This window comes from Ambystoma mexicanum, chromosome 3p, assembly GCF_040938575.1.
Source record: "Ambystoma mexicanum isolate Mex_15411 chromosome 3p, UKY_AmexF1_1, whole genome shotgun sequence".
Taxonomy (NCBI): Eukaryota; Metazoa; Chordata; class Amphibia; order Caudata; family Ambystomatidae; genus Ambystoma; species Ambystoma mexicanum.
In genome coordinates, this window is record NC_090925.1 from 779,896,940 (window position 1) to 779,924,729 (window position 27,790).

General features: G+C 43.2%; 1 protein-coding gene across 1 annotated transcript in view; it reads left to right on the plus strand.

Moving 5' to 3' along the window:
- The window catches only part of LOC138579952 (vomeronasal type-2 receptor 26-like), a 174,730-nt gene that overhangs the window by 54,424 nt on the left and 92,516 nt on the right, over positions 1–27,790 (plus strand). The window contains exon 9 of the mRNA XM_069650178.1: positions 26,371–27,207. Coding sequence (XP_069506279.1) covers positions 26,371–27,207 — 837 coding nt within the window. The remainder of the gene's footprint in view (positions 1–26,370; positions 27,208–27,790) is intronic.

Sequence of the window (27,790 nt, forward strand, 5' to 3'; positions counted from 1 at the left end):
CTAGCGCTCCACATCAATTGCTTAGAACTGCTTGCAGGCTCTTCTGCAATAAAAGCCTTCACCAAGGGCAAGGCGGAATGCTGCATCCTGCTGAAGATGGACAACATCTCAGCAGTCCAATACATAAACCACATGGGAGGCACACAATCGCGTATACTACAGGAACTCACCAAGGACTTCTGGCATTACTGCCTCAATCAGAGGATTTCCGTGGCAGCACAATACCTCCCAGGAGTGCAGGACGTGGTGGCGGATTGGAACTCTCACTACTGGCACTATTCCAGTGACTGGATGCTACACAAAGGGGTGTTTGCATAAATTGCAGCCCTCTGAGGTCTCTTGGACACCAACCTGTTTGCATCCAGGTTGAACAGACAATTACCAAGATTTTTCAGTTGGAGGCTAGACCCAGAGGCGAGAGGGGAAGATGCATGGTTCCGGAGCAGTCCACTATACCTTTCCCCCCTTCATGATGCTAGCGAGAGTGTTAGCAAAGGTCAGGAGAGAAGGAGCAGAAGTGGTCATAATAGCCCCAAACTGGAAGTCGCAAGCATGATTTCCAGCACTGACGGACATTCTTTGGATTTTCCACGATTCATTCCTCCCAGGGAGGATCTTCCAGTGGACCCCTCGGGGAAGTATCGTCCTCTGACAAGGACAGGCCAACTACCTCTGCTAGCGTGTAGCATATCAGGAGCAGATGGAGCATGTCAGGCATTTCGGGAACAGCTGAGGAGATTATCAAGCAATCCTGGGCCCGTCTACGCTCAAGAGTTACGAGGCAGCTTGGAGGTGATGGTGCCTATGAAGCTGCTAGGGCAATCTTCATCCCGTTTCAGCCCCTGTAGTGCAAGTGCTAAACTTTCTGGCTTCCCTTGCCAGAATCAAGAAAGCATTCCGGACCATAGGGGTTTACAGATGAGCAATCTCAGCAGGGCATGACCTGCTAGACGGAGCCCCTATGGGGGAGCACCCTGCAGTGGAGAGACTGATGAGAGATGTCAAAATAAATGCACCGTCCGTTCCGAGGTATGCTCGACTGTGGACGTTGATGAGGTCCTGTGGCTGTTTCAAAGCTGGACGCATAACAGAGATTTATCGGGCAACCAACTCTCAGGGAAACTAGCGATGCTGTTATGTTTGGTATCATGTAAAAATGTGTCTTATGAGAAGGTCTTTGACGTAGACAGGAAATCATTCGGACCTGAGGGAGTGACTTTCTCCTTTGCGAATAGGACCAAGTGCCATTCGTCAACTATAACACATCCCTATTTTGTATAGCTAGCGCAGGGAGTCTTGATTCTATTAAAGACATGGACGTGGGCATTATTCCCACACAGCGACACTATTGCATTGTCGAGCATGTCTATGTATGTATTGTCATTTGTTTGTAGAAATTACGTTTCATGCCCTCCCTAATATATGCCTTCTCTGACATGTGAGGATCAGAAGACTGGCTGAGTATTGAAACACAGAGGAGAGGATGTTTCGTTTTTGAAGTTTCCAGCATTGGCCATGAGAGACCCCTCATTAGGGGATGCAAGTTCAGGTTAAAGCGGCATGTTAGTTGCCCGTTTGGAGAACATGGATCGTGGATACCGACTGTCGGTTTGAAGGCAGCAAAGAAGGGTAAAGGACCTAAGCAGGATGTGGCTTATGAAACAGGAACAGGATATGGAAAAGACTACCAGAGATACTGAGAATCTTGGGATTTGAAGTTTAAAGGTTTTCTGTTTTGAGGTTCAAACAAAATAATAAATAAAGAAATATGAAGATTTAAATCTGCTAGAAGAGTGGAAAATAAAGGAAGATGAAGCATAATGCTCGCCTACATGTCTTTAATAGAATCAAGAATCCCTGCATTACAGCAGCGGTAATCTTCATTAATCAATCATACCGGGATCAGGTGTTATCAGCCCGGGGCCTTAGTTAAAGGCGTGAGCGTAGCAAGGGCTTTTAATGAAGTTTCCGGGGATGATAACACCCGATCTGGGATGCCAGACAGGGTATGAATGCTATTAGCACCGTGGGTTACCAATCTGGTAACCCGGGTTGCTGAGAGTATTGTATTTTGTTTGAAGGAACGAGATGCCGTACGGTGTCCCGTTCATTCAGACAAAATACTTTAGCAAGATGGCCGCCACGAAGCTGAATGATCAGGCTCCATAAAGAGCCCCTCTTCCTTTTCCATGGCAGTCAGTGCAGACAACGGGGGAAAGCAGCAGCAGTGGTGGTGGGTGCCGCCACCGCAGAAATCAGGTAAGTGGAGGGGGATAAAAAGAAGAAGGGAGGGTGGAGGGAAGATTGCAGTGTGAGGGAAGCAGCCATCAGGTTGCTATGAACACAGGCTTTGACAAGGGAACAGATTTCCATGTTTCTATGTGTGGAAGAGGAGGCAAAAGGGACTTTGTGACTGCAGAGGCTTCATTTTGATAACACAGATCCGGAAGCCTTTGCCAATGAAACAAATATCAATCAAACCACCCATCTGTTGTTCCAGCTGTTGCAGAAAACGTTCTTACCTATTTGGATGGCGCTGGAGTCCTCCTACGGCTTCTTACACCAGAGAAGTGCTCATGCCATGGGCCAGACCTGTCTGCCATGTACGCCCATAAGATATCTCACCTGTGGCCCCAGCGGCATCCCTGATATGAAGAACCTGCCAGCAGCTGACACTAATGCCACAGCCAATCGGTTCTGCACGCCGGCAACCCATAAAGCCAACCAGAGTTCAGCATCTGATGGCCCTGGTAGGAACACGTGACAAATGCCAACCTCAAGGCTTCCTCAATATCCTTACCAAGACATCCAAGACTAGGACATTGGTAAAGACTCATTGCGATAGGAACAGAACACAATTTCTGTAACATGGCGCTATATAAGAATGTAATAATAATAATAATAATAATAATAATAATAAGCATAAATCAATATTAATGCTCCTGGTTTCAACTTAGAGTTAACGGCTTGTTTCCAGCATAGCTAGGGATCTGTTCTTGTTGTTAGACACATTTTCCTTAAAAAATGTTGCACAGTGTTTGTGATGCAAGTTCGCTCTCACATACTAAAGGAGATGGTCTGAATCTAGACAAGCTTTAGTTAGGCCAACTTGGTGGTTTGGAATGGTATTTATTTAGTTATGACAAACACAAGATCTTGGACGTGAAGCCAGCGTTGTGGGCTGCACTCCCAGAAACCACACAGCGTGGTGTATATTGGTAATATTGTAGTTCGTGTTTGAAATAAAGATCAGAAAAGTGTTTGCTCTTTCGACTGTATTATATATATACATATATATTTTCCTATAATGCAAGATTTTACAGCTGCATCAAAGGTGTGGCCTGTGCATTTCGGACTAGCACGTACTTTGTCAGGGCCAGGAATGGATTATATTTGGTCACATATCAACTGTATAGAGCATTAACAAATAACAAAAGTCCCAGAGTAATGCCAAATCAATTGTGTCAAATTTCACACAGCACCAATATGTATCAATGAATGTTCCCCCTAGATCATGAAGTTGTCCGTTTTTCACCATAACGGGAGCATAGAGATCAAAAGCATGCACCGTGCATTATACATTTTATCCACGCTATAGGGAGAAATAGAATTAGATTGCGTGCACCATACATTACACAGTTGCCATAATCACCATAATGATCCGTGAATTGTCATTAATGTATGCATTTTCCCAATATTATTGATTATCAACAGCATTTCGGTATGGAGTTTAGATCATGTTGGTGTAATTAATATATATGTTTCATCGTGGTCAGACAAAGTTGCAATTTAGAATGCCGAAGACGTAGAGAAAATAAAGAAAAGAATAGTCAGTTGACTTGCAGACGTTCTAATCCATAAGCACTGTTAATAGATATGCCGTGTTCACTAACCTGATGCTATTCATAGTGGTGGAAATTCTAGAAAAGGACAGATACATGCTAATGATTAATGTCACTGATAAGTCTCATGTATGGGTAGAGGTAATGTATGCACCGAGTGCGCCTCTTACCGAAAAACATGCGATGTCTTGTCTCGCGTGCCAGAATGCGGCGTGCATGTGTATGAAACGTGCTCCTGTTCAACTGTAAGAAAAATATACAAGGGCTATGAGCAGGGGACATGGTGATGGAGTGGTCTAGATGACATTGTTGAGTCTAGAGGGGGCTTACCTTGCTCATAGAGCAACTGAATCGAACAAACGCTGCAAGAGGTCCTTGTTAAGCAGCAAATGGTTGTTTGTCTCCGCCTCCTTCTATCTCCCTGCAGTTGAGAGGCAGTCTCCTCCCAGTTCCTCCTGGGCCCAGGCCATCTACGACTCTTCACACTTCGCATTTCCTTTTAGCTGGAGGATGTCCATTGTCTCCTTCCCCCACGAGCCCAAATTCTCCTCCCACCCTGTAATCATCACTTAGGTGTGATTTCCTGGTGGAGGGAAGCAGAAGGGAGAGGCCTGACCTCTGTGGGGGAAGCTGTTATACTGGTTTGGTTGCTTTTAGTCAGGCTTAAATTCAATGTCATTCTGATGCATTTTTTCTTTGCTTAAAACAAACTTGTAATTTCAAAACAAGCAGCTAGAACACTTATTCCAGATTCTAAATCATGGGATTAAACAGTTACAACATAAGTTACTCTCAGTAACAGGCCACTTAGTTTTCAACCATTTGATTTCAGTTTGTACAAGTTTAAGTTTGTCATGCAGGCTTCTGACAGCTGTCATTCAGGCGGCTGCGAGTACTGTGCCCAGATTTTGGCAGATTCCACAGGCAGGCAACTTTTGCTGTGGATGTTTTTATGACAAATTCAGCTTTTCAGGATATTGTAAGTCCACAATGATTTCTTGAACTAAGTGAATTGTAGCACCCAGCAAGAATATTGGATGTTTGAGGGTGTTTTGTACCGGCATTTTGCAGTTTCAGCAACCAAGAAAAAGGATTTAAAAGCAAGATTTTCGATTTCTTTCAGCAAAGCACCGCTTTTCCCTCTGTGCTCCATTTTTACTTGTTGTGAAGCCCAGTGACATGTTTCAGGAGTGAGATCTCTGTTCCACCACTGGCAACATGCATGGTAGATTTGGCAGCCATTTCTTTGTGTTGCAAAGCGTGATTTCCATGGGTTTTGGCGCGCACAAGGGTTTTGCAGCCATTTTGATATTTCGGGCACCATCAGAACACAGGGGGGCCGCGTGGCAGAGCAAAAGTGGGTTAAGACATCCCACATAGGGCAACATAAGAAAATGGCGGTTGTCCATTCTTTTAACAAAATCCAACTGGTAATGATTCAATAACACTAAAAAATAAGACACATCAATTTGAAGACGAGACGAATAAAGTTGATTATCGACTTCCAAATAGTGTGCACATACTTTTTAGAAATGCAGGAAAGTAGCGAGAGAGGCTAGGGTCATCTTCTGTCTATTCCTCACCTTAGATAGGCGCTACAGCAGCGCTGCCTAGGGCACGCACCAGTCATTTGGAGGGACAGCTAGATGTCTTTGACAGGGACATTTATATATATGTAGGGATTCAGCTGAATAGGAATAACTTTTTAATTGAACAGTTCTGTCTATTTTGTGTGTTAGAAAGCTTGGGTAAGGACAGAATGGAATCACTATAGACTACATACTGGCCCACATTACGATACTGGCGCTAAACCATGGCGTTATTAGCACCATGGTTGGTGCTGGTATCGTAACGAGTCCGTCAATGTTCAATGGGGAATTACCACCCCATTCCAAGGTTGGCGGGGCGGTAATTCCCAATTGAAGATTGGCCTTTCCCCATTCCCATTTTTGCCCCATAGGGGTCAATGGGACTGGGGAAGGTGCTTAGTACGGTACCGCAAATTGCGGTACCGTACTTAGCACTAAGGTCCCTTTGCGGGTCCCTACTTTAATGGCTGGTCTAGACCAGCCGTTCAGGTCGGGTCCCGCAAAGGGACTTCGTAGTAAGGCGCTAAGTGTTTAACAGCGCCGCAGCCTTTTACGGTGCCGTTAAACACTTAAACACTCATGTGTCCTGTTGTGTCAGTCTACTGACATCTGGAGCACGTGCCCTTAAGTGGCACAGGATGGGCTCAGATGTCCTGGGACCCATACTTTAAAGAGGAGCACACATACCAAAGGCAAGCATAACAAAGTTGTTGCATAATAAAGGCCTTTGAAGTTGCAAACGTGTGAAAGGGCAGGTTAGACTACCTGGAAATGGAAGATGTAAATGAGGAGGGTTTCACCATCTTTTTGTCTGTGGGGCTATTTCTCCTTCCTGTTTCCTCCACTTCCTTCAGAACAAAAGGACTCTGAGTATGAGGCAAGAAGGCAAATATCACTTGTTTCATTTACAGGGATTGAACTCCTTACATCAGCTTTCTATTGGCCAGTCCCCTGTGAGCTTTTTCATTTTAAAGAAAGGGTTCTCCCACTCCTTCTTTGATTCATTTTGGACTTTCTGCAAGACAAGAAGAATTTGTTGGATCCTTTTGAGAGTGCAGTGCATTCCAAAGTCCTCTGCTAGAGATGAAGACAGGTGTTTCCAAGGCTGAGGATTGCTCTGTCCCCTAACCATCCCCAGGGACCATTGGAGGTGACTGCTGTTTGTAACAAGGCCTGCCGCTCCGCCAGCTGCACTGGAAGTAGGCTCCTCACTGGAGCTTAAGGACTCTTGCAGGTGCAAAAAAGTTTCTGGACTGGAAATGAAGAGTACCAAGGACTCATATTGTCCTATAGCCCATGGAATGAGACTTACAGCACGCTGAGAAGCCCAAACAGCTTGACTCCATGTTTCTGCTACTTTGCACCATACCTACCCCAATTTGACTGTGTTCAGAGCCTTCGAACCACACAGGACCTGCAGTGCTGTCTTTGGCATTCTCATCAAACTTCAAACTGCTGCTTGCATCCATCCAACCGGTTCGACACTGCATCACAACAGCCACACTCATCCCTGATTCATCTCGAACACTCACCACTGCAGAAGATTTTGAACTGCTGCGTCTTTGAACAACACCTCTATCTATCAGGACCTTCATATCGAACCTTGACTTGAACTGCTGGAAGAATTGTTTCCCTTACTGATTCGATCCAGTGGTACCCATTGTCTCGAACCAGCTTGGCATTCAATCTTACCCACACAAAACTCAATTTTGAACCTGACTCGCCAGCTAGATCAATGTGACTGGTCGCTCCCAAATCCAGTTGTATATACAAAAACAGTATAGAGAAGCCAGATTCAACGCATCCAAGAACAGATTAAGGCACTGTTGAAAGGCCAAGGCATCCTGGCCCATTTATGGGGCCATAGGGATTGATAAGCCACCCTTTTGCAATTTTTTTACAGACCTATCCATTCACTCCTCCAGCATCCAGAGTGCTATAACATATATGTTCTGCATTTTCTGTTAACTCCACAAGGGTAGGTTTTTGTTAGTATTTTTCTAGATAGTTCATTGCATATTGGTTTCTTTTATTAAAGTATATGGGCCTCATTGCAAGGGTGGCACTCCCGTAATTAAGGGTGCCGGTATGGGACCGGCACCCTTCATTATGGGAGCGCCAATTATGAAGTTCCCTTTGCGATACCCGGACCAGAGGTCTGGTAAAACCAGACGTCTTTTCTGGGTCCCGCGAGGGGAAGAGGGAGGTAATAACAGGCCACTTGTGATGTGCCCGTTATTACCTCCCTCCCCATTCCCATTCAGCCCTATGGGGGCTCAAATGGGAATGGGGAATGGTTCCTGCAAGGATGAATTACCGGGTCCTCCTATGTCGGAAAGACCCGGTAAGTCCCCAATGCAGGACCCCGGTAATGGAGCCTGGTTTGGAGGCAGCCATGGTGCTAATAGCACCATGGCTGCCTCCAAACTCGTAATGAGGCCCTATATGTATATTTGTTTAAAATTTGATTTGACATTCTTTTATTTTTGAGTCTTTGTATAATTGCTTGTTTGGGTTACTATTGTTATTACATTCAGACCCTTCTTAAAAGTATATTGAACAAGGTTGTGGGAGCCCCTCTGCTGAGAACAAACATGGGTCAAATACCCTGCTCTATGGAACTTCTCCCACTCAGGAGGGTCTTAAAGAAGGTGGTGCGAGAAAATGGTGATGAGGGATAGATAAAGAACAGTTGATAGAGGAGAGTATAACAGAGTGGCTCGATACATTGTTGAACGAGATGGAGGAGTAGTGAAAACTTAGTAAGGTAAAACAAGAGGTGTCAGAATCAAGTGAAGGGGAAATGTTGGTTATCTTCAAATAAGTGAAGGAGAGAGGTTGTAGAAGGAACAGAAGAGGTGAAGCGGTGAAGTGGCAGACAATTAAGTGACTAGGGAAGTTGGCAGTAGAAAGAATAGAAGAAGTGGAGACCATAAAGGACGCGGGGGGGAGGAGGTAGTAGAGAGAAGTGTGGAGTAGGATGTTTTTTAAAGATAAGGTGGAGGACCCGAAGAACCAAATGGGTACACCTAGGAAGACAGACAAACTAGTGAAAAACATTGTGGGAGAGAGACTTGGGGCAAGATGCTGGGCAAGATAGAGTGATTGGGGCAGGTGGCTGGAGGAGCAGATGCTAGTTAAAGAGACAGGCAGGAAGGGACATAATGGGAACCTGGTCCCAGTTTTAGGACAGCCTACTGTCATCTGCAGGCTCAATCTATCCTGGAAAGCCTGCCACTCACAGCCCCATTTGCAGAATATACCCACAGGCTCCAAGGAAAGAGCTAACACATGGGACTTAGAACCAGGGAGGAAAGACCAGGGAACTGTGAGAAATAGCTTGGGCAACCCTTTAAACCCACGATTGAGAAATAAGGTGAAGTGACCTTAGGACCTATGGAAGGCAGGGTGCGAGAACCTTCAAAACCCAGGACTGAGAACTAAGGAGAAGAGACATTGAAAATTGTAGCTAATAGGGTGAGGGAATGCCTTTAAAACTGGGAATGAATGCTCACTAGTTATTGTGTGGATTCGACGGGAGACACCCTGCCCTGGACTTATCAAGAATGGGGAGAACTTGTTCTTGGGACACTTAACTTTCTCAAGATAGACTTTCTTTTGTCCAGTGACCTCTCAGCACTATCCCACTGTGGGGAATAACCATGCTCTCAACGCTTAGCTTAGTTCACACTCTGCATGTTTACTCTGGCCAACACTTGTACGCATTGGTTTATAAAATGCCTGAGTAACTGTATCCTCATGTCGAACCTATTTATCTTTTAATGTCTGCTTTATGTCATTGTAGAGCTTAAGGGTGGGTGCAATTTATTTTCATAACTAATATTTTATCCCTAGACCAAGTGGGCTTCAGAAAGTCTAAATCCACGGTTGATCAGGCTTTTAAATTAACAATGCCCTCTGTTTGTAGTGTTCATTGATTTACAAAAGGCTTTTGTCTCTGTTTCCAGGCATCATTAATGGACTGTTGTAGCTGAGCCAGATGCCTCGCTTGGGCTAATTGAAGCTTTACATGTATTGTACTCTAATAATTTTGCAGTTGTTCATTGCGGCCTAGCAGACGAGGGCACCAATTCCATCAATATTGATAGAGGTGGCATTTTCACTAGGATCTTTATTTTAATAATAATGAAAAAGGCCTGCATCTCCCTATCTCTAAAGGGGTTTCCCTACCTAACTAAAGAATAACTTGGGTGCTCGTCATCAAGGTGGTTGTCATACTCAAAATGACCGTCATCTGTCCAAACTAGCCTACTCTAGCCCTACCACTAACAAAAGACATTAACATAAATAGTTCCAGGAGAGTTACTCCCTTCTCCTGGCTCAATGGGATCAGCCTTGTGGGCGTGGTTCTACTAGTCTTTAATAACAGGTCAACTTCTACACTTATAGCCAATACCAGGAGAATAACTCCCTTCTCCTGGATCAACAGTTCATCAACTGTTATCGTCTCCTGGTCAACTTGCTCAGCCTCCAGGCTTCAGGCTTCAGTTTGGTAACCTTTTGCCTTCCTTACTGAATCAACAATTATGTGGATAACCAGGAGAATGACTCCTTTCTCCTGGATGAGGTGTTGTTTATCTTTGGATAACTTACTGCAACCTTGACAATTCTTCCCAGGCTTTAATCAGGGCTTGCTTAAATGTCATTCACTCCTTTGTTTCCAATACGCAGCTATTCCTTGACTTGCTTTACCTTCCACTTGTTGGTGAGTGGAAGAGGAATTGCTCCCATAGTGTCTGTGTTTCCTTTTAATACTCTGACAAAGGAGACTGTTCTCGTGGCATTTTCTAGCTTTAGTGTCCCTCTTGAAGATGGAGTGTAGAGGGAGACTACTCGCAATATGTTCTTCTCTTTTAGTCTCTTTGAAACAACAACTGATTTTTAGATCTTAGTTTGTATTGAACTTTTCATACACACATAAAATGTTCAACTTACATTGGTACTCTTGTGCAGGTAACAGTGATATTACGCATGACCATATAAGCAGATCTGGGAATACGTCTATTGCTCCTCCCCCCCAATTATGCCCCTCTCCGAGCAACATATTCTATCAATTCTTCCTGCATGACATATCCTATACATACAGTAAAGTCTTAGCACTTTCCACTTGTATCTGTTATCACGAGCCCTATATGAGCCCTATATGTAGACTTTACCCTAGAGCTGCACATGTCTGGCCATCTAATAGCGGGAAACACCTTATCATAAGCACATAGAACTTGCATACAGTACTCTAAGAGGAAGATCACTTGTGATATAAACTTCACACTTGGTACTTTTATCACAACTCTGGAGACGAGGGAGATTACTCCTGGGGCTTTCTTTCCATTCAATACACTTGACACAACTACTGAGATGAGGGAGATTACAGCTGATTCCTTCTTTACATTCAGCACTCGTGACACAACTACTGAGACAAGAGAGATTATTCCCGATGTCTTCTTCCCATTTGGTTCTCACAAAATAACTACTGAAATGAGGGAGATGACTCCCATTGCCTTCTTTACAATCCGTACTCTTAACACAACTACAGAGATGGGGGAGTTGACTCCCGATGCCTTTGTCACATTATCCACCCTTCCCCAACCCCCTACCAGTTCTCCCGTGACTCCTGTTACCTTTTCTCTGGTGGGGGCACATCAATGGTTCTTCCTAGGGTGTTGAATGCTGCGTTTCTGCTTAGTAGGCTGCTCGGTCAACCTTCTCGAGGTCACACCACCATCTGTCAGTTCCCAGCTTCCAGTCAGGCCCGCTCTGCATCGGTTTACAAAGGATTCCTGCACCCTGCTGTCGGCATCTTCCGTTCCTGCTTCCAAGTTTGAACTTCCCGGATATGTCAGGCTTCATGCCTGCTTTGGCTCTCAGCGAGTCCTTTCTCCAGTTTTATGTCATACAGCTGTGTCCTCCCGAGCAAAGTGTCATAGTTCTTCATTTATGTCCATTGTGTATTCTTCATGGCTCCTCAGGGACACCTCTTCCCAGCACCTCTTCCCAGCACTTTCTGTACTTGGCAAAGGAGTATTTTGCATAACTCCATTGATCTTCTTCATAGCAGTACTCTTGGAAGATGACTTTAGATTAGACTGTGGGCCTCATTATGACCCTGGCGGAACGGGTTAACGGGTGCTGCAAAAGGATACAGACCCGTTAAACCCGTTCTGCCACATTACAAGGTCCCCTCGCGGGACACAGTAAGCACGCCTGGTAAAACCAGGTAAAACCAGACGTGCTTACCGGGTCCCGAGAGGGGAAGAGGGAGCAAACAACGGGCCAACTCGTAATCGGCCCGTTGTTTGCTCCCTCTCCCATTCCCATTCAGCCCTACTCGGAATGGCCCGGTAATTCCTCATTCTGGGAACCCGGACCCGGAGGCAATTTCGGCGGCAGCCATGCCACCATTAGCGGCATGGCTACCGCTGAGGTCGTAATGAGGCCCTGTATGTCTATTTTTGTCTTCCTTATCTTGATGTTATTAATTCTTACAGGAAGGAAGGAGTATGCAATAACATACAGCAGTGCTTTCAGATTGTCTCTCAGCAGACTTGATGGTCTCAAGGGTAACAGGGTTAGGGAGTTCTGTCACAGAACAAGAGTCCTTGTCCCAATGAGGGGAGTCTCATGAGGGGAGTCTCATCCTGTGAGGTCCCCCTTTCCACCACCCTTATTGGGAATATTGCATAGCGGCTCACCTCCTTAGCCTCACAGGGAGGTCTAACCCTGGGGAGAAGTGACGAGATCCTGTGAATCGTCAGATACCCTTGCCCCAATGAGATCACCTCTCCTATCTGCACTTAGGGGAAATCTAGATAGGAAATCTACATTGGGACTCATTAGGAGTTTGGCGGTAGCCTTGCCGGTAAAACCGGTAGGCTGCCCCCAAACTCCCAAAAACATCTGGCACCCACGAATGGGCAATAACCAGGGTAGCCCGGCCCCGCCGGACCCGGTAATTTCCCTTTCGTGCGTGCCGGAACCGGTAGATCCCCATTCCCATTTGAGCCCCATAGGCTTAAATGGGAATGGGGATGCCTGTAGCACCGGCATGATTGATTACCGTGCCGGTGCTATAGACTTGCTGTGCTTGCGGGTGCCTTTCATTGTGCCAGGTCTGACCTGGCGGAATAAAAGGCACCCGCAAGCACAACTTGGAGTCTGCCAATCCGGATACAATGGTACCGGCAAGCTTACCGGTACCATTGTATCCAGACCGGCAGGCTTGTAATGAGGCCCATTTCCTTGTTCCTTCCACTTTCTATGCTCAATGGAAAAACAGTATCGTTGGAGGTCTAGGAACCAACGCATAATATGAGGGTTGGTGTCAAAGCGGAATGGTCTGTCACTATTTGATATTTGTAACCTGTGAGATAGTATTTCAAGTATGTTTTAGCCCATTTGATTGCTAGAGCCCATAACTCAATAGTGGCACAGTTCTTCTAATGAGGAAAGAGTGCCCTGCTGATATGCAGGGTGGGATACTCTAAGCCCTCATACTCTTGGGACAGAACCGTGCCATGGCCTACCTTAGACGTGTCTGACTGCAGGCTACATTTCCTGTTTAAATTAGGCACTTTAAGAACAGGCTCTCTGCAGAGTATGTGTTTTAACATGTCAAAACTGTCATGATCTCGTTTCTCCCATTTAAGCTTCTGGGGCACTGCATTTCTAAGTTTATCCTTTAGACCTGCAGTGATAGTAGAGTATCTAGGGCTAAATCTGCAGTAATATCTAGTGAGCCCCAGAAATGCCCAAAGATTACTTTTGGTTTTTGGTGGAGATGTTTCTTGGACGGCTTTTACTTTTTCTAGCTGGGGTTGCACCAGCCCATTCCCCTCAAAGAACCCAATGTACTTGATGGAACTTCTTGGGTTAGCAGTTAGGCCAGTCTTCCTTAGGGCCCTCACTATTTTGTAAAGATGAAAGCGATGTTCTTCCCAAGTCTAACTGTGGAATAGAATGTCATCTGAGTATGTAAATAAACAATGGCTAAAGGGTTACAATACCTTGTCCATAAGCCTTTGAAAGGTGTTGGGGGGCCCATGTAGTGCAAAAGGAAGAACTTTAAATTGAAACAATCCCTGGGAGTAGAAACGGCATTTTCTTCATTGTCGGAGTTCAGAGAAACCTGCCAATAGCCCTTTGTCAGATCAATCGTGGAGATGTATTTAGCAGGTCCCAGTTTGTCAATTAAATCATCAATTCTAGGCATAGGATAATTGTCAAACTGGGAGATAGAATTTAGCTTTTGGAATTAAATACAGAACCTTCATGACTGATCTGGTTTAGCAACTACGACTATTGGCAAGGACCAAGGGCTCTCAGACGACTCAATGATATCTGCCTCCAACATGCTGTCTACCTCCCTGAGGATTGTTCCTTTACTGGCCTCAGCCATGCGATAGGGCTTTAAATTGATAGGTCCAGATGTCAGTTATCCCAGCCCCCTACTATCTACAGAATGGTACAAAGACTTTAAAGCAATGTGTTGTGGTCCCTCCCCCCAATGATGTTTGGGGCTTCTATTTTTTTTAATACCTATTTTGGAATTTCAGTTGGAGTATTTTGCAGTGTGTCTATCAGTTGTGACAGAGTGATCATCTTAAACAGGTTGTCTCTTCCCATTACAGAGAGTGGTAGTGTGGACCTGTATAGTGAATTTTCTTTTAATTTTAATAGAACTGGCTCTAGATTATCTCTCTAGAAAACCTTCTCTTAAATGCCTGCTACTTCAATGCCGAGATACTTAAAGTGACCCTCCAAGATCTTTAGGGGACAATATTCTGGCATCACCCCTGGACCTCATTTCACTTGGAGGAACATAGATTTACCCCAATGTATCCTTGAGCCACTTTTGAGATCATATTCATGAACTAGACCCATAGACCTGGGGCCTGACACTTTGGAATTCCCCAGATAAATCAGTAAGTCATATGCATGAAGCAATATCTGGTCCTTTCATCTACCAGGCCATCCGAAGCCCTTAAGTATCCTGTTCTTCATAATAATTTCCGCTAGGAGTTGGATGGCCAGGAAAAAGAGCAGTTGGGCGAGGGGCTGACCTTGGAACGTGCCTCTCTGCAATAGGAAACATTGTGACATGGCACTGCTTACCTTTACTCTGCCCATTGGCTCGGTGTATAATAATTTTACCCTGGTTGTGTATTTTACTCCGAACCCCGCCTTTTTGATTACAGCGCAAAGGAAGTCCCACCTCACAAAGTCAAAGTCCTTATCAGAGTCCAATGATATGATAGTATGGGGGCCCTGCAGAAATGTGGCCTTTCCTAGGACATTGTGGATCCATCCTTCTTAGATTCATTTTTGTCACCTTTCCTGAACAAACCCATTTTGGTCTGAGTATATCAGATGGTCTCTTACCTTCAGCAGTCTATTGGCCAGGATTGTTCCTAGAATTTTATCTTCTCTGTTAATGAGGGAAATTGGTCAGTATGAAGAACAGGACTCTGAAGGCCTCCCTTTCCTATGTATTAGCACAATGTGGCCATCCTTAAATCCCTTGGCAAGATCCCATATTCATAACATTTATTGAACATCTCTAGCATGACCTTAGACAATTTCCCCTCAGATTCTTTCCAGAATTTGAGGGGAATACATTTAGACTGGGTTGTTTCCCTGCCTGAAGTTGACTAATTGCCCATTGTATCTTATTTAGGGTAATATATTTCTCTAGTTCTATTTTCATGTTGCTTTATAGTATAAGTCCCAGTAATATTTGTCTTATAATTCCGGAGTGCTGATTTAAGTGGGAAATGTTTGCTTTGTGATTTTGAATTTAAATATTTTTTGTTCTGTCGAATGACTGCCTCTAACCCCTCGAGCAAATGCAAAGTTTCCTTTTTGGCTTGTACTAACGTTTTGGAAGCTGCTTATCAACACTTGCACCCCTCCCCCCATTCATATGGAAATACAACTGGCACTGTATGAGGAGGCGGAAAGTCACATAATTAGGGAGAGTGTTAATATCTGAGGACTGTCTAGTAGTTGATGGAAACATAAAATAAAGTCAACACCTGCTGGAGAATTCTTATCAAAATAGAAAGTCATTTTCCTTGGAGCCTCTGTATAATGGTTGAAATAAAAATAATAAATAATGAAGAAAATCCATGATAAGGCTAAGGCTCTGCAAGTTGGCTGGCCACTTCCTCCCCAGGTAAGGGCTCTAACCTATTGTCCATCAATGCTCTGCCAATGATGCCCACCTGAATACTTATGTGCCTCACAACGGTGCGCCCAGTGCATTGTTGACAGGGCATACAGGTGCAGGTGCTTTGACCCTTATTCAATGTTATGGAAACATTAAGTCTTGAAAAGGATAGACAGCATGTCACATGGCTACCATATATCAGAACTAATTCGGGGCCAAACAAGTAACGTGCAGTGTTGAGGAGATGGATGTGTTGGACATTAAAACGAGAAATATGTACAAATGTTGCTTTCAAATGCAGTACGTCCCACAGTCTCTACTACAACAGACCTCAGTTATATATGTACAAGAAGAGATGAGTACTGCCGATGGCAATGTTCATAGTTCCTGTGGTTGAATGCACAGCTCAGGGCGTGTTGCATATGTTTGTTGGCTCCGTTTTTCAAGCAATTGGTATTACAAGTTTCTCAGATAGGCATCCCTCCAAACTGTGAGCCTATCTCGCTGAGCATACCAGTCCCCCTCCTTCACATGATTCTGAAAAGAGGCCACGTTCACGTTAAAGTGTGGGTCTCCTTGGATAGGGGCGGACTAAAGCCAGTGGGTATTCTGTCATGGAAGCAAACTTGCCACTGATGCCTGAACACCAGAGGAATGCAGCGTGCTCACAGTGCCAGGAAGGAACCAAGCATACATACAAAGAGACCCAAAGACGAGATCAAAGACAAGTGTCTGCAAACAGCCAAGTGAAGAGGAATTAGGTGGCAATCAAGGAGGCAAAGAGAGATGTTATACCAACATCACATTCCACGCTCATTTCTCATGGAAAGCACCAATCATGGTACAGAGAAATGTGTGTCTGAAGGGAAAAATCAGACAATATTTAATTATTCAAGTCTATAATTATTCTGGATGCTGAAGTGCTATACGGCCAAATGTAAGTCACACACCTTGTAAAATTACCACATCTTTAATCCATATGAAGCGAAAATACAGTTCAATAAATACAATACTGAAACCTACAGAATATTAAACTTGTATGTTGCATAAAGTGCATAGGGCTACAGATAATAATTTTCCATGAACTTCCATAACCAAGACTACATCCTCATGTGTCAAAATCCCCGTGGTGAGCCGAAATTCCAACTAGTAAGTGAAATACCACCCCCGTAAAGAGCCCTCTTATGTAACGTATTCAGATATACTCCCATCAATTATTTGAAGAAACCTATTCCCGTCATCAGCATCACAAAAAAAGCATTTTCAAAAGTCTACCAGTCGAGGCAACAATGGAATTCTCATGTTAGCTTCAAAATGTTTGGAGCTCAAAGAGCTCTAACTAAAGTAAAACTCAATAATCACTTCAGAACTTGATATCTCCATCTACAAATAAAGCACAAATACAATCATGTATTTAAAACGTGTGTGACCCACGTCTGCAGAATAGTTACATTTTGATATTCGAGTGAACTTAATTTCCCAAGGCCAAACGTAATCACGTTGCCAATGGGCATTATCTCGAGGCTTGGACCCGTAGCACTTAGTTGCCTGGAGAGAGACACATCGGAAAAAAATGGTATTGAATACATCTACCGTCTCCGAAGATCAACAATGACTATTGCCACCATAACAATATAAATCTTGCACTCTGGTGTCTATAGGAAGATCATGTTCTTATCCACGAGTGTTGCTTAAATGTGCATTGATTACAGTGTGTCGATGAAACAATATATTTAAAAAATGTAATTTGTAAGAAATTATACGGCTACACATTCATGAGGACTGCGATACGTGTTATATGTAATCTTACCCTAGGTAAAACCTACCTTAAGACAGTATAGTCAAAGCACTAATCACCGGTCATCACAAGCGGCGGCACAATGCTGATGATCCTTTGAGAGAGTCACGTGGGGCAAACACAGGGAGGGGGTCATGCAGTCTCTTTGGGCAGGTGGAGTTTGCATGCTCTGACATACAGACTATGGCGATGGAATAGGGGGAACACACTAGAGCCTCTCACCCCCATAGCTGGCTGATCCAGACTAAATTTAGGCAGCTCCAGGGGAAAGTAAAGGCCGAAATTAGGTCACAACATAGGCGGTCCATGGGGGGTACAGACTGCGGACTACGGATACAGAAAGTTCAAAGCACGTAGTCCACAAGGGGATTTTCAAGACCACTGCGACACTTACACAAGTCCGGGTGTCAGCAGGAGGATCCCAGACGGGCTTGCCCATGTGACATGGGCTGCTAGGGGCTGATGATGAGAACACTTATAGAGGGGGATGTTAGAGTACCAATCCTGGATAAGGCAACTACCATCTTGGAACTGCTTGATCCTTAGACAGTGGCACCCTTTTTTGTGGCAGCAGGTGTGCACACAACTGTGATTGATGGGCAAGAAATACAAAGAACACACCTAGGAGTCCTCAAAACAGGAATGGACATTCAGGGGGGGAGTAGCCTGCAGCAGCCAATAACGAGAGAACTTCCAATTTTCAGATGCTAAGCAGGGAGCTTGTACTAGACCTGGAGCATCCTTATAAAAAGTTCAGACTCTAGTAGATTGTGAGGAAGTTAGGACAGCACTCTATGGTGTTGAGAGACAGTCAGAGAGAAAGTGTATATTTGTTATATATGTATTTTATCAATGGTGAATGCAAAAGTCTAGGAAACTTAGAAAATAAATTAAGAAGGGGGCCACAGGGTCCACAGGAGTGGCGTGAAAGCTATTTCTGATATCCCTTACACGAAACACACTTCTAGGGTACACAAAAGACACATTGATAAACACTTTCAACCATATATATATATATATATATATATATATATATATATATATATATATATATATATATATATATATATATATATATAGGGTTGCAGGGGTTTCCCCCGCATATATTTAACAATTGACCTTCACAATTCGGTCAATTGTGCAAAGGTCAATTGTAGTTCGAAAAATTCATATACAACCCCTATGTCATGCGTTGACTCTATGTTATACCCGTCAATGCTAAATTTGATACCTTTCCGAGTGCCAAGCATCATGCTGGGAGGACTTATATACCTTTATCTGCAAGAGGTTCTTGGCAATTGAATAAGAATTGTCTAATGTATGTATTTTCAAAACCAAATCAAAGACTACAGCCCCCGCAATAGATACAGTCTGAAAATATGCAACAGGTGGTAAAAATCCTAAAAGAAAGGTCATCCTCCCCCAACCTTTCAGCCATTGCTTTTATCAGCAGTCTTTCTTGTTGCCATGTGTCCGACCTTCAAAAGTGCAAATTGCATTCAACTGACACCAACCCACAATAGGGTCTGGGTGCGTTAATGTCCCTTGCCCATTGGCGACAGGCCTCAATTCACCAGTTTGCTGTTCTCCCAAGAACCATGTGTTTCCCGATTTGCAGATGATGTTCTTATGGGACATAGTGGATCTGGGACTAAACAAGAAGTACTGTGAGATGTCTCAATCCTGATCGAGGGGGCTCCACATTTGAATATAGAGGGAGGCTCTGAAACAGGTTGCAGACTTGTGGTAAGTGTAAGGAAGGCATGGTATCAACAGTAAAACAGACACAAGTGACCACAGTTCAAGGGTGTTTATTGAACTTCAATTGGGTTTGAAAAATGCCTATCTAATCCTAAATCTAAAGATGGGGGCAAGCTACGACCATCAAATAATAAGTCCCAGTGGTGTCTTGTCAAAATAAAAGGGCCTATATTAATAAACATATTGCCAATCCTTACTTCTAAATAAAAATAGTGTAAGAAACAATGTTATGCAAAAGAAAAGTGTTCAAGAAATGATACGTCGGGATATTTAAGCCATTGGCTTCTCTTCTCCACGTTTTCAGCACGGCATTAAGGCTGCACACTCGAGCTTAGCACAGTCTCTGGCTTATCTAGTACAAGGATGCATTTCATAACTTCAACATCATGGCCTTCTATGCTAAAGTCTCTTTGACGTTGAAAGTCTCTTCTTTCAGAGGGCCTGATGCAACAAACAAATAATAAAGTTTCTTTCCTTGCAAGAGTCTCCTACACACACTTTTCTCAGGTAATTTACTGTTTACCTTAGATCCCCCTCCGCCAGGCTCACATCCACTTCAACACAAAGTTTGTATTTTCACATATACACAATTTTCTTAGGATTTCCACGTATCCAATTTCTTGGGTGATTCACAGTTCACCCCGGATCACCAGCTGCCGGGCTCAGATCCGTTCTAACAAAAATTCTTCAATCAGTCTCCCTCTGTCGGGCTCGGACCATTTATCTATTGTAACACAAACTTGCTTTAACACAAAGCTTTCAACTTTCTTTACTGTATCAACATCGAAGACTTTGGATTGTGCACAGGATTTGGCTTGACCCATTGCAGTACCACTTCGAGTCACAATCCTTTGCCACACTTTCATTTATGTCAACGCTCAGCTGAACACGTTACAGAGACCTTTGATTGAGCATGCATGCGGTGCCGGACCACTCTGTCAAAGGTATTGTATATCTTGGTTTCAAAGTTCAATCACTCATATGCAGTTCAACTTTACTCACGTTGGTTATCACACGAATATCATACAATGTTCGTTCTAACGCTTGCCATACAATGTTGCCGCTTGCAACCTTGGCTTCAGCACAGACCGGTCTTGTATCCGTCTTCCCCAACTCACTGGCTGTGCTGATTTCACTTGTGCTGCTTTGTTGTTGGAGTCAAGGACAGTACCATGGCAGCTGGCGATTCTCCCCACCTTGATTATCGATGCGGGAGGACCCCGGGTACCTCCGACACACAATGCAGGATTCCTCAGCCTTGTTTCCTGGTCTTACGCTTTCTATTCTCCAGGCTTCATGAAAGTAACGGTTCCTTGTCGAAAAGGTCAAGGGAACTTCCCTCTTTGTGATCTCCTTCGGTTTTGCCGTCTTTCTCCTCGTGTTAAACTGCCATCTTGGAACTGCTGTTTCCTCATGTGCTTTGCCTCGCTCAGAGTGTGCTCTCGTGCTCCGCCTTTTATCCATGTGGGGAAGTGTAATGGAAGTCAGATGTGCGTGGTGGTTAGTAATTGCCTGACCCTGCCTGACCATTGTATTGGAACCCGTCAGGTATACGGCTTGGGTGTTAGTCCGTATTCTCTCATAGTGGGCTGTCCGTGAGAAAGTGTTTGTGTTGTGAAAGGGGGTGAGAGGGTTGAGTTCCTAAGTATCCTAACTGGTAGGATGGGGTAAAGGGTTTACAGGGAAGGGGATGCTGCATCTTACCATCCGGTGTCCCACTCCCACTCCCTGAAGACCCTTCACCCAGGTGATCCTCCCGCACTGGTCCACCCCCAGGAACTGGATCCAAAAGTGATGGCTGTGTCCTGGCCACCTGGATGACAGATCTCCAGGGACTAGTGGGTGAGGCACCTTCTGGTTTCTCACATAAGGCAGAGCATGGCTTAGGCTGAGATGCAGTTTATTTTAATCTAGCAGTCAGAGGCAAAGACTGGCCCGTTGACAACTTCGAGATAGTTTCCTTTGGGCTCACTGCAGAAAGCATGGACTGTCCAGGTAGTGTGTGCGCCTTTTGCAGAGTGTCAGCCTTCGGGTCAATTTTTTCTGCCTGGTTCGGTTGGTCATTACGGACAAACTCAGGCAGCCAACCAGTGGCAAACTACTGTTCCCTGAACTACAGTTAGACAAGCTTTATCCATTGCCCTACGTGGTACTGTTTGATTGCCTAATTGGTCGTCTGATTTGCAGTTACAAAATCGGCTGGAACTTTCATCAGACATTCCACGATCTCTATACACTTATACAGTAGAGCCAGATCTTTATTTCTTGCAGCCGACTGTGCATTAATTGCCTCTATTGCTCTTTGCAGATTTCTTGAGATTTCCCCATAAATAGAGATGTGTGAGAGCAATACAGAGGCATTGTGAGATCATGTGGCAGCTACTGGCAATGCAGAGAGCAAAAAATGACATATAATGCTGATTTATTAGATATTGACAGTGTAACATCATTGAGGATGAGATTTTGTTTTAATCTTTTGTTTTAATGTTTATATTTTTTGTGATGTATATTGATGTATATTTCTTATGTATGCATTTTATCAATGGTGTATGCAAGAGGTTAGGAAACTTAGCCGATCATCCCTGTAGTTTCGAGAATCACCCAGCTCGTGAACGTGCAATGTCAGCAGAGTTTGGATGAAATAGAGTGGCGTGTACCTGAAAAAGAAAAGAAGAGAAGCATCTTGCATGTACCAGACTTCGCTGATACAATTGCAAAATGAGCACCACTACACGGCATGCAGGAATAATTGCGAGATGGCATCAAACGCAGCGCACAAGTTTAACTCCCTGTCCACTCCAATTAAGACGAATCAGGGCATTCTGTTCTTTCACCAATATAATGAAGAGATCTTAAATCTGGAGACTTTGGTCCGTATTCCACAGAAAGTAAAAAATGCAGGAGAATTGAGTGACTGGATAGATACGATTGCAAAAGTAAGAAATGCGAACCCACCAAACACCTTTCAACTGTGGATAAAAAACTGGGTTCTCTATCTAAATATCTAATATAATTCCCAGATAGGCAAACCAGAAGCATTTTCCTCAGAGCTAGATTGAATCTGTTGGCCACGGGAGAGGTCCAAGCAAAACGTAAACAGGAAGCTAAAACAATGGAATTGTGCAAAATATGCACAATACCCCCAAATCAGACATTGAGGCACTTAATAATGGATTGCGAAGGAACTTGGAGTAAGAGATGCTTCTTACTCAGGAAACACGTAAGAAATGAAGAGGGGCTACCTACTGAATTTGTTTGGAATAGAATTATATCCGGTCATGAAACCACTCTGACATTCTCTGTAGTTCAACTACTGAGAGAATGCAGAGTTGTTAACTAGGGTTGTTTTTTTATTCCTTGGATCCCTCTTCAAAAAAAGAACAATTATAAAATGATTGAAGTTTTAAAGGAAAAAAGATGTAATGACCCAAATGCGAAACCTGGTTCAATGAGAAAAAGATTGTCAATATTCAACATTATGTCATGAATTTTAAGTGTTTGCTAAAAATGAATGTTATGTTGGTCTTAATTTTGTAAAGGTTTTTTAAACCACATACAATAAAAAAAATAAAAATAATTATAATGAAGAGATCATTAATTATCTTATATGTCAATTAAGAAACACTTGATGTATAACCCATCAAGGGTAAGCATTAAAATAGGAATGAGGACTAACCAAATGAAAGTCAAACCAAAAACCCAAGCTGTACCTGAAGGCGGATGAAACAGACTGGGAATCCTGAGGAGAGGATCATGGAGGAGGCAGACATGCCTGCTCATTATCTATTGTTACAAGGAGAGATACAGAGGTGAAGGTGAGTGAGAAAGCAAACAGCCTAGAAAAAACCTGCAGCTGTCTGGGCAAAGGTGGCAAGACCCCAATCTAAAGAAGTCGTGGCTTCTAGTCCCTAGAGAGAAAGGTTAATCGGGGTATTCACAAATGTGCTGCCACCCCGGAGGGCATTCAATGGTCCATAGTCTAAGGGCATTTCACCAGCAACCCAAAGGTGACAGTGTGAAGAACTACACCTATGGCAGAGGGTGTAAGAATATCTGCTGCCTGAAAAGGACCGTAATCAAGAGTGGCAGAAATACCCTTTCAAGTGTTGTGAACCAAAGGTGCAGTAGGGACCTGATGAGAAAGCAGAGCTGAACCAAAGGTCCAGGAGGGATCCATTGAGGAACCAGAACTGATGCAAATATCCATGCAGGACCTAATGAGAAACCAGAACTGAACCAAATGTCCAGGAGAGACCTGGTGAGAAACATGAGCTGAACCAAAGGTTCAGGCGGGACCTATTGAGAAAGCAGAGCTCAACCAAAGGCCCAGTTGAGATCCACTGAGAAGCCAGAACTGAAGGTCAAGGAGGGATGTGCTAAGAAAACTAGAGAATTTTGCAATCTGATCATGCATTTGAGAGACTAGTTAAGAAAACCTGTTGAGACCGCAATAATGGAAAAACCCTGAAGTAACGCTGAGAAAGCTTGAAAATAAATCAAGTCTACCAGAGACTTGAAAGAGCGGCAGGTCTGGAGGAACGTCTGAAGACGAGGGGATCTAGAGATGAAGACCAAGCATGAGGTCTATGAATAGGAGATGAAAGCAGAGAGGCCAGACAGGCAGGATCAGATTTAACCTGTTCCAAGAACCTACCTTGAAGTATATTTATTGTGTTTATTATAATACAGCTGAGTTTATAAAGTGTAGGTTTGTAAATATTTAAATTGGGACACTCCTTTGAAATGTTATGTTGTATAGAATAGGGCAGCCAGGAGGCTATGGGCCGATACAGGGTTGTTTTTTAGTTTGGGCTATTAGGTGGCATAGCCACCTATAAATCAAAACTATTGCATTAGAGTACAGATAGGGAGAAATGTCATATGAGGAGGGACACAAAGCTTGAAGGTGCTGTTAGGTTATTCCCCCCGCCCCATGGACTGGCCATGGCCATGCTAAACCCTTCGGCCATTGCCACCCTGTTTCTGCCCCTCCCTGCTCAAAACACCTCCTCATTGGATGGGAAGTCTTTCAGCTCACTTTAAACAAGCCTTACCATCAAACTTTGCACTCCAAGTGCCTGCTGGTGTTTTTTCAAAGCAGTCTTCAGAGAATTCATGACTTTATTAGTGCTGTTATTAGTGCTTTGAACACACTACTGGTGTAATAATGTCTTAACCAGTTCTGCCTTCAGCCACTTGATTTATAAGAACTACGCATGTCCTTCACTGAAGTCCTGTTAAATACATGCATTGGCAAAGTCAACAGTTTTGGCTTGTGTATGAGTATTAGGCATTTGCCAGGCACTGCTATTAGATGCCCGGGTACTGACACCATTTTGCAGCTGCAACCATTGATGGCCAGTTAATACAACTAAGGCTGCGCCTGGCAAGAACCTTTTCCATGCCTAGACAAAAACCCCAATGGTTGACATTGTCTGATTTTTATTTTAAGTTGTTCATAGGTATTAAATACCTTCTGTTGTAGAATAGTGTGGAGAGAGAGAGACCAATAGAAAGAGAATATAATTTACATTCCCTGGGAGGAGAAGCACTGCATGTGGCGCGGACCACGTGACAACACACCTTGTGTTGCCCCAAGCTGTGCACTGTTTACGCCAGAAAACCCCTTATTATTTGTAACTAGTGGAAAAGCCTGTGTACATGGTCTAATGTGCATAAAGGAAGACATTGTCAGACTGTAAATATATTATGTGGTGTATTTTAATGTAATTTATGTTAATAGAAAAAAAATAGTAAAGGATCTTGATCCTTTTACGTGTAGGAGTAGCAACCTCAACCAAAATATTACAGAACCCATTGAAAGTTCAACATAGTACATACGGCCAATTGTATCTGCTCTGCTTTTGGATTCGACTTACGTGTTTTGGACTCAAGTATATATAACGTTGAGGGATGTCCGAGTAATGCAATTCACGTGCAACATGATTTGAGGTAGACATGAGATCATAAAATAAAGTAACCGGAAGTCAAATAAAGTTTCAAATGTTCATGAAGAATATCATTGATATATTAATAGATACCAAGAAATATTACAATGAATAATTACATAATACATAAGTACATATAAAAAAGTCATTTATTTAGTTAGAGAAATAGTGCTTAATCAAACTAAATTCTGTTTATATGTTTTTTTTTAAATGTATATATTTTCTTAGTATATGCAACTTGAAGCATGCTGTTAAAGTAGTATTCCTGTCTTGGGCCTTTTCTGCAGCTAATTGTAAGTTATCATTGTTGAAATACAAATTTTGTTTACCTGGTAGATGAACTTAAAGTCTTATTGATGTATGCATAAGCCAACAGCTCCCTCTAGCGGTTATAACAGGTGAAGAGAACAGGACAGCTTCGGACAAGCGTACATCTGGCCTTTTATTATGTAGTATGATCATATAGTATGCTGGTTTCCCTGAGCCCTGTAGGGGTTATCCACTCCCTACCTGTAAAAAAACCCTTAGAAAAGATCACAAAGGGTAAACCACCCTATTTGTGCTTGATATATTCTTGCTCGGCTTACCACAGAACCAAATCACTGTGAGTTTTTGCTCCCTCAGAAAAAATCCACATTTGTCATACTGTATCATACTGTAAAATAAGCAGAACATACCTGCATTCCTTTCTCATTCTCGGTCAGATGAGGCAGGGATTCCTTCCCTGCAGCTGCCCTGTGAATTCAGTAGCAAGACCAAGAGAAGGCAGATTGCTCCCTGAGGTAAACACTATTTTAGGGAAAATGTACAGAAAGAAGCCTCCGGCAGCTTCCGTACTTCACTGTGAACCTAGCCACTATGTCTTTACCCATATTTTAAATCCAATTTACTTCTAATTAAATGTGTACTTCTCATATTCTACTTCCAGTTCTACTTTTAACCATCTCTAATTCTATTCTGATGGTATTCTAAAGTAATCCCTTTCCTCTATTGGCCCCAACACCAACATGACTCTTTGAACACCGTTGTAGACCATGAACTTTATCAAACTTTTTTTACTGGAACATCAAATAAAGTTCAAAAGGTTTGATATGGCCGAACTCAGCAAATTTCATGTGGTTCAAAGTTTGCATCAACTGTGCACCTACTTCTTCCTTCTGCTGACCCAACGATAAATATAACATAATACAGTAGTAATGCAAAGTGTGTCCGAAAATGAATCCTAACAATTGTGTTTCCTCCCTATTAGATCAGTTATGGCTCAGGACTGCCCTCCTTGAGTGATAAAGTACAATTTCCATCTTTTCTCCGGACTATGGCAAGTACTGGCTCTCGGACCCATGGTTTCATTGAGCTGTTGCTTCACTTTGGTTGGACGTGGATAGGAGTTCTGGTCTCCGACAATGACTATGGGCTTGAAAATGGTCAGAATCTACAGAAAGAGGCTCTTAAGAGTGGCATTTGCATTGAATTCTTTGAAGTTTTAGCCATACAGACGACACCAACATCTTTATCTCATGCTGTCAATGTCATTCGACAGTCTACATCCAGGGTTATAGTGTGTATCACCTTTTCAGCTCAAATGATTTCACTTTTGAAAGAAATCACTGTGCAGAATATCACCGGCAAAGTTTGGATTGCAAACTCAAGTTGGTTCCCTTCTCCAGTGTTCTCCATAAAAGACATAAGGGAAACGGTGAATAACACATTGGGAATCGCTGTGTACAGTGGTGAGATGCCAAAGTTTAAAGAGTTCCTCTATAACATCCACCCTTCTAAGTTTGCCAATGATATCTTTATGAAACAGGTCTGGGAACATGTGTTTAGCTGCCAATGGTCAGATGATACGAACAGCACAACCACTGTAAAAGGACTTGAAGGAAAGCAACTTTGTACCCAGACAGAAAAATTGGAAACTCTTGATGTGTCAGAATATGACGTGAATCACTTTAGATTTCCATATACCGCATACAATGCCATTTATGCCTTTGCACAAGCACTACACAATGTGAAGTCTTGTAAATCTGGCAGCGGACCATTTGTCAACAGGACCTGTGCAGCTTTTGAAGATTTTCATCCTTGGCAAGTGAGAATATTCTGATTTTGATTTGATTGTGAACATTTTAGTTTGCTTTTAATCATGCAGTGTTTCATGTTAATTATACATACAATTTTTAAATAAAGGCAGTTAATTAAAAATCAACTCTTCCTTTAGGCATAGGCATAGGCAGGGTAGGCCCTGAGCAGGCAAGGCCTACCCAAAATCTGTAAATACCCACTCAGCAGAGCTTGGTCAGCATTTACAGATGTTAATGTCACTGCGATGGGCCCAACTACATTAGCTTCAGGCCCCACTTGTTAGACCATCCTGGCTATGCTTCTGCGTTCATATACTATTAAAACGGTCTCATTATCAAAAATAAAAGAAAACGTTAGCTTAAAATTTACAGCTTAAAAAGTGAAAATGCTAAATGGAGGAAGCAATACAGTGGCATAGTTTTCAAAGCACCCTCTTCCTCTTGGTGCAATCCCCTCACCTGGGGATAATAATTGTATTCTCCTCTTCCCGTACAATTGCCATTCCACCATTGCTGTGGTTTCTGCGCATTCTTATCTTCCCCCGTACTCGTAAGCACTGCTCCTTCCACTGCTAATTTTGAAAAATTAAT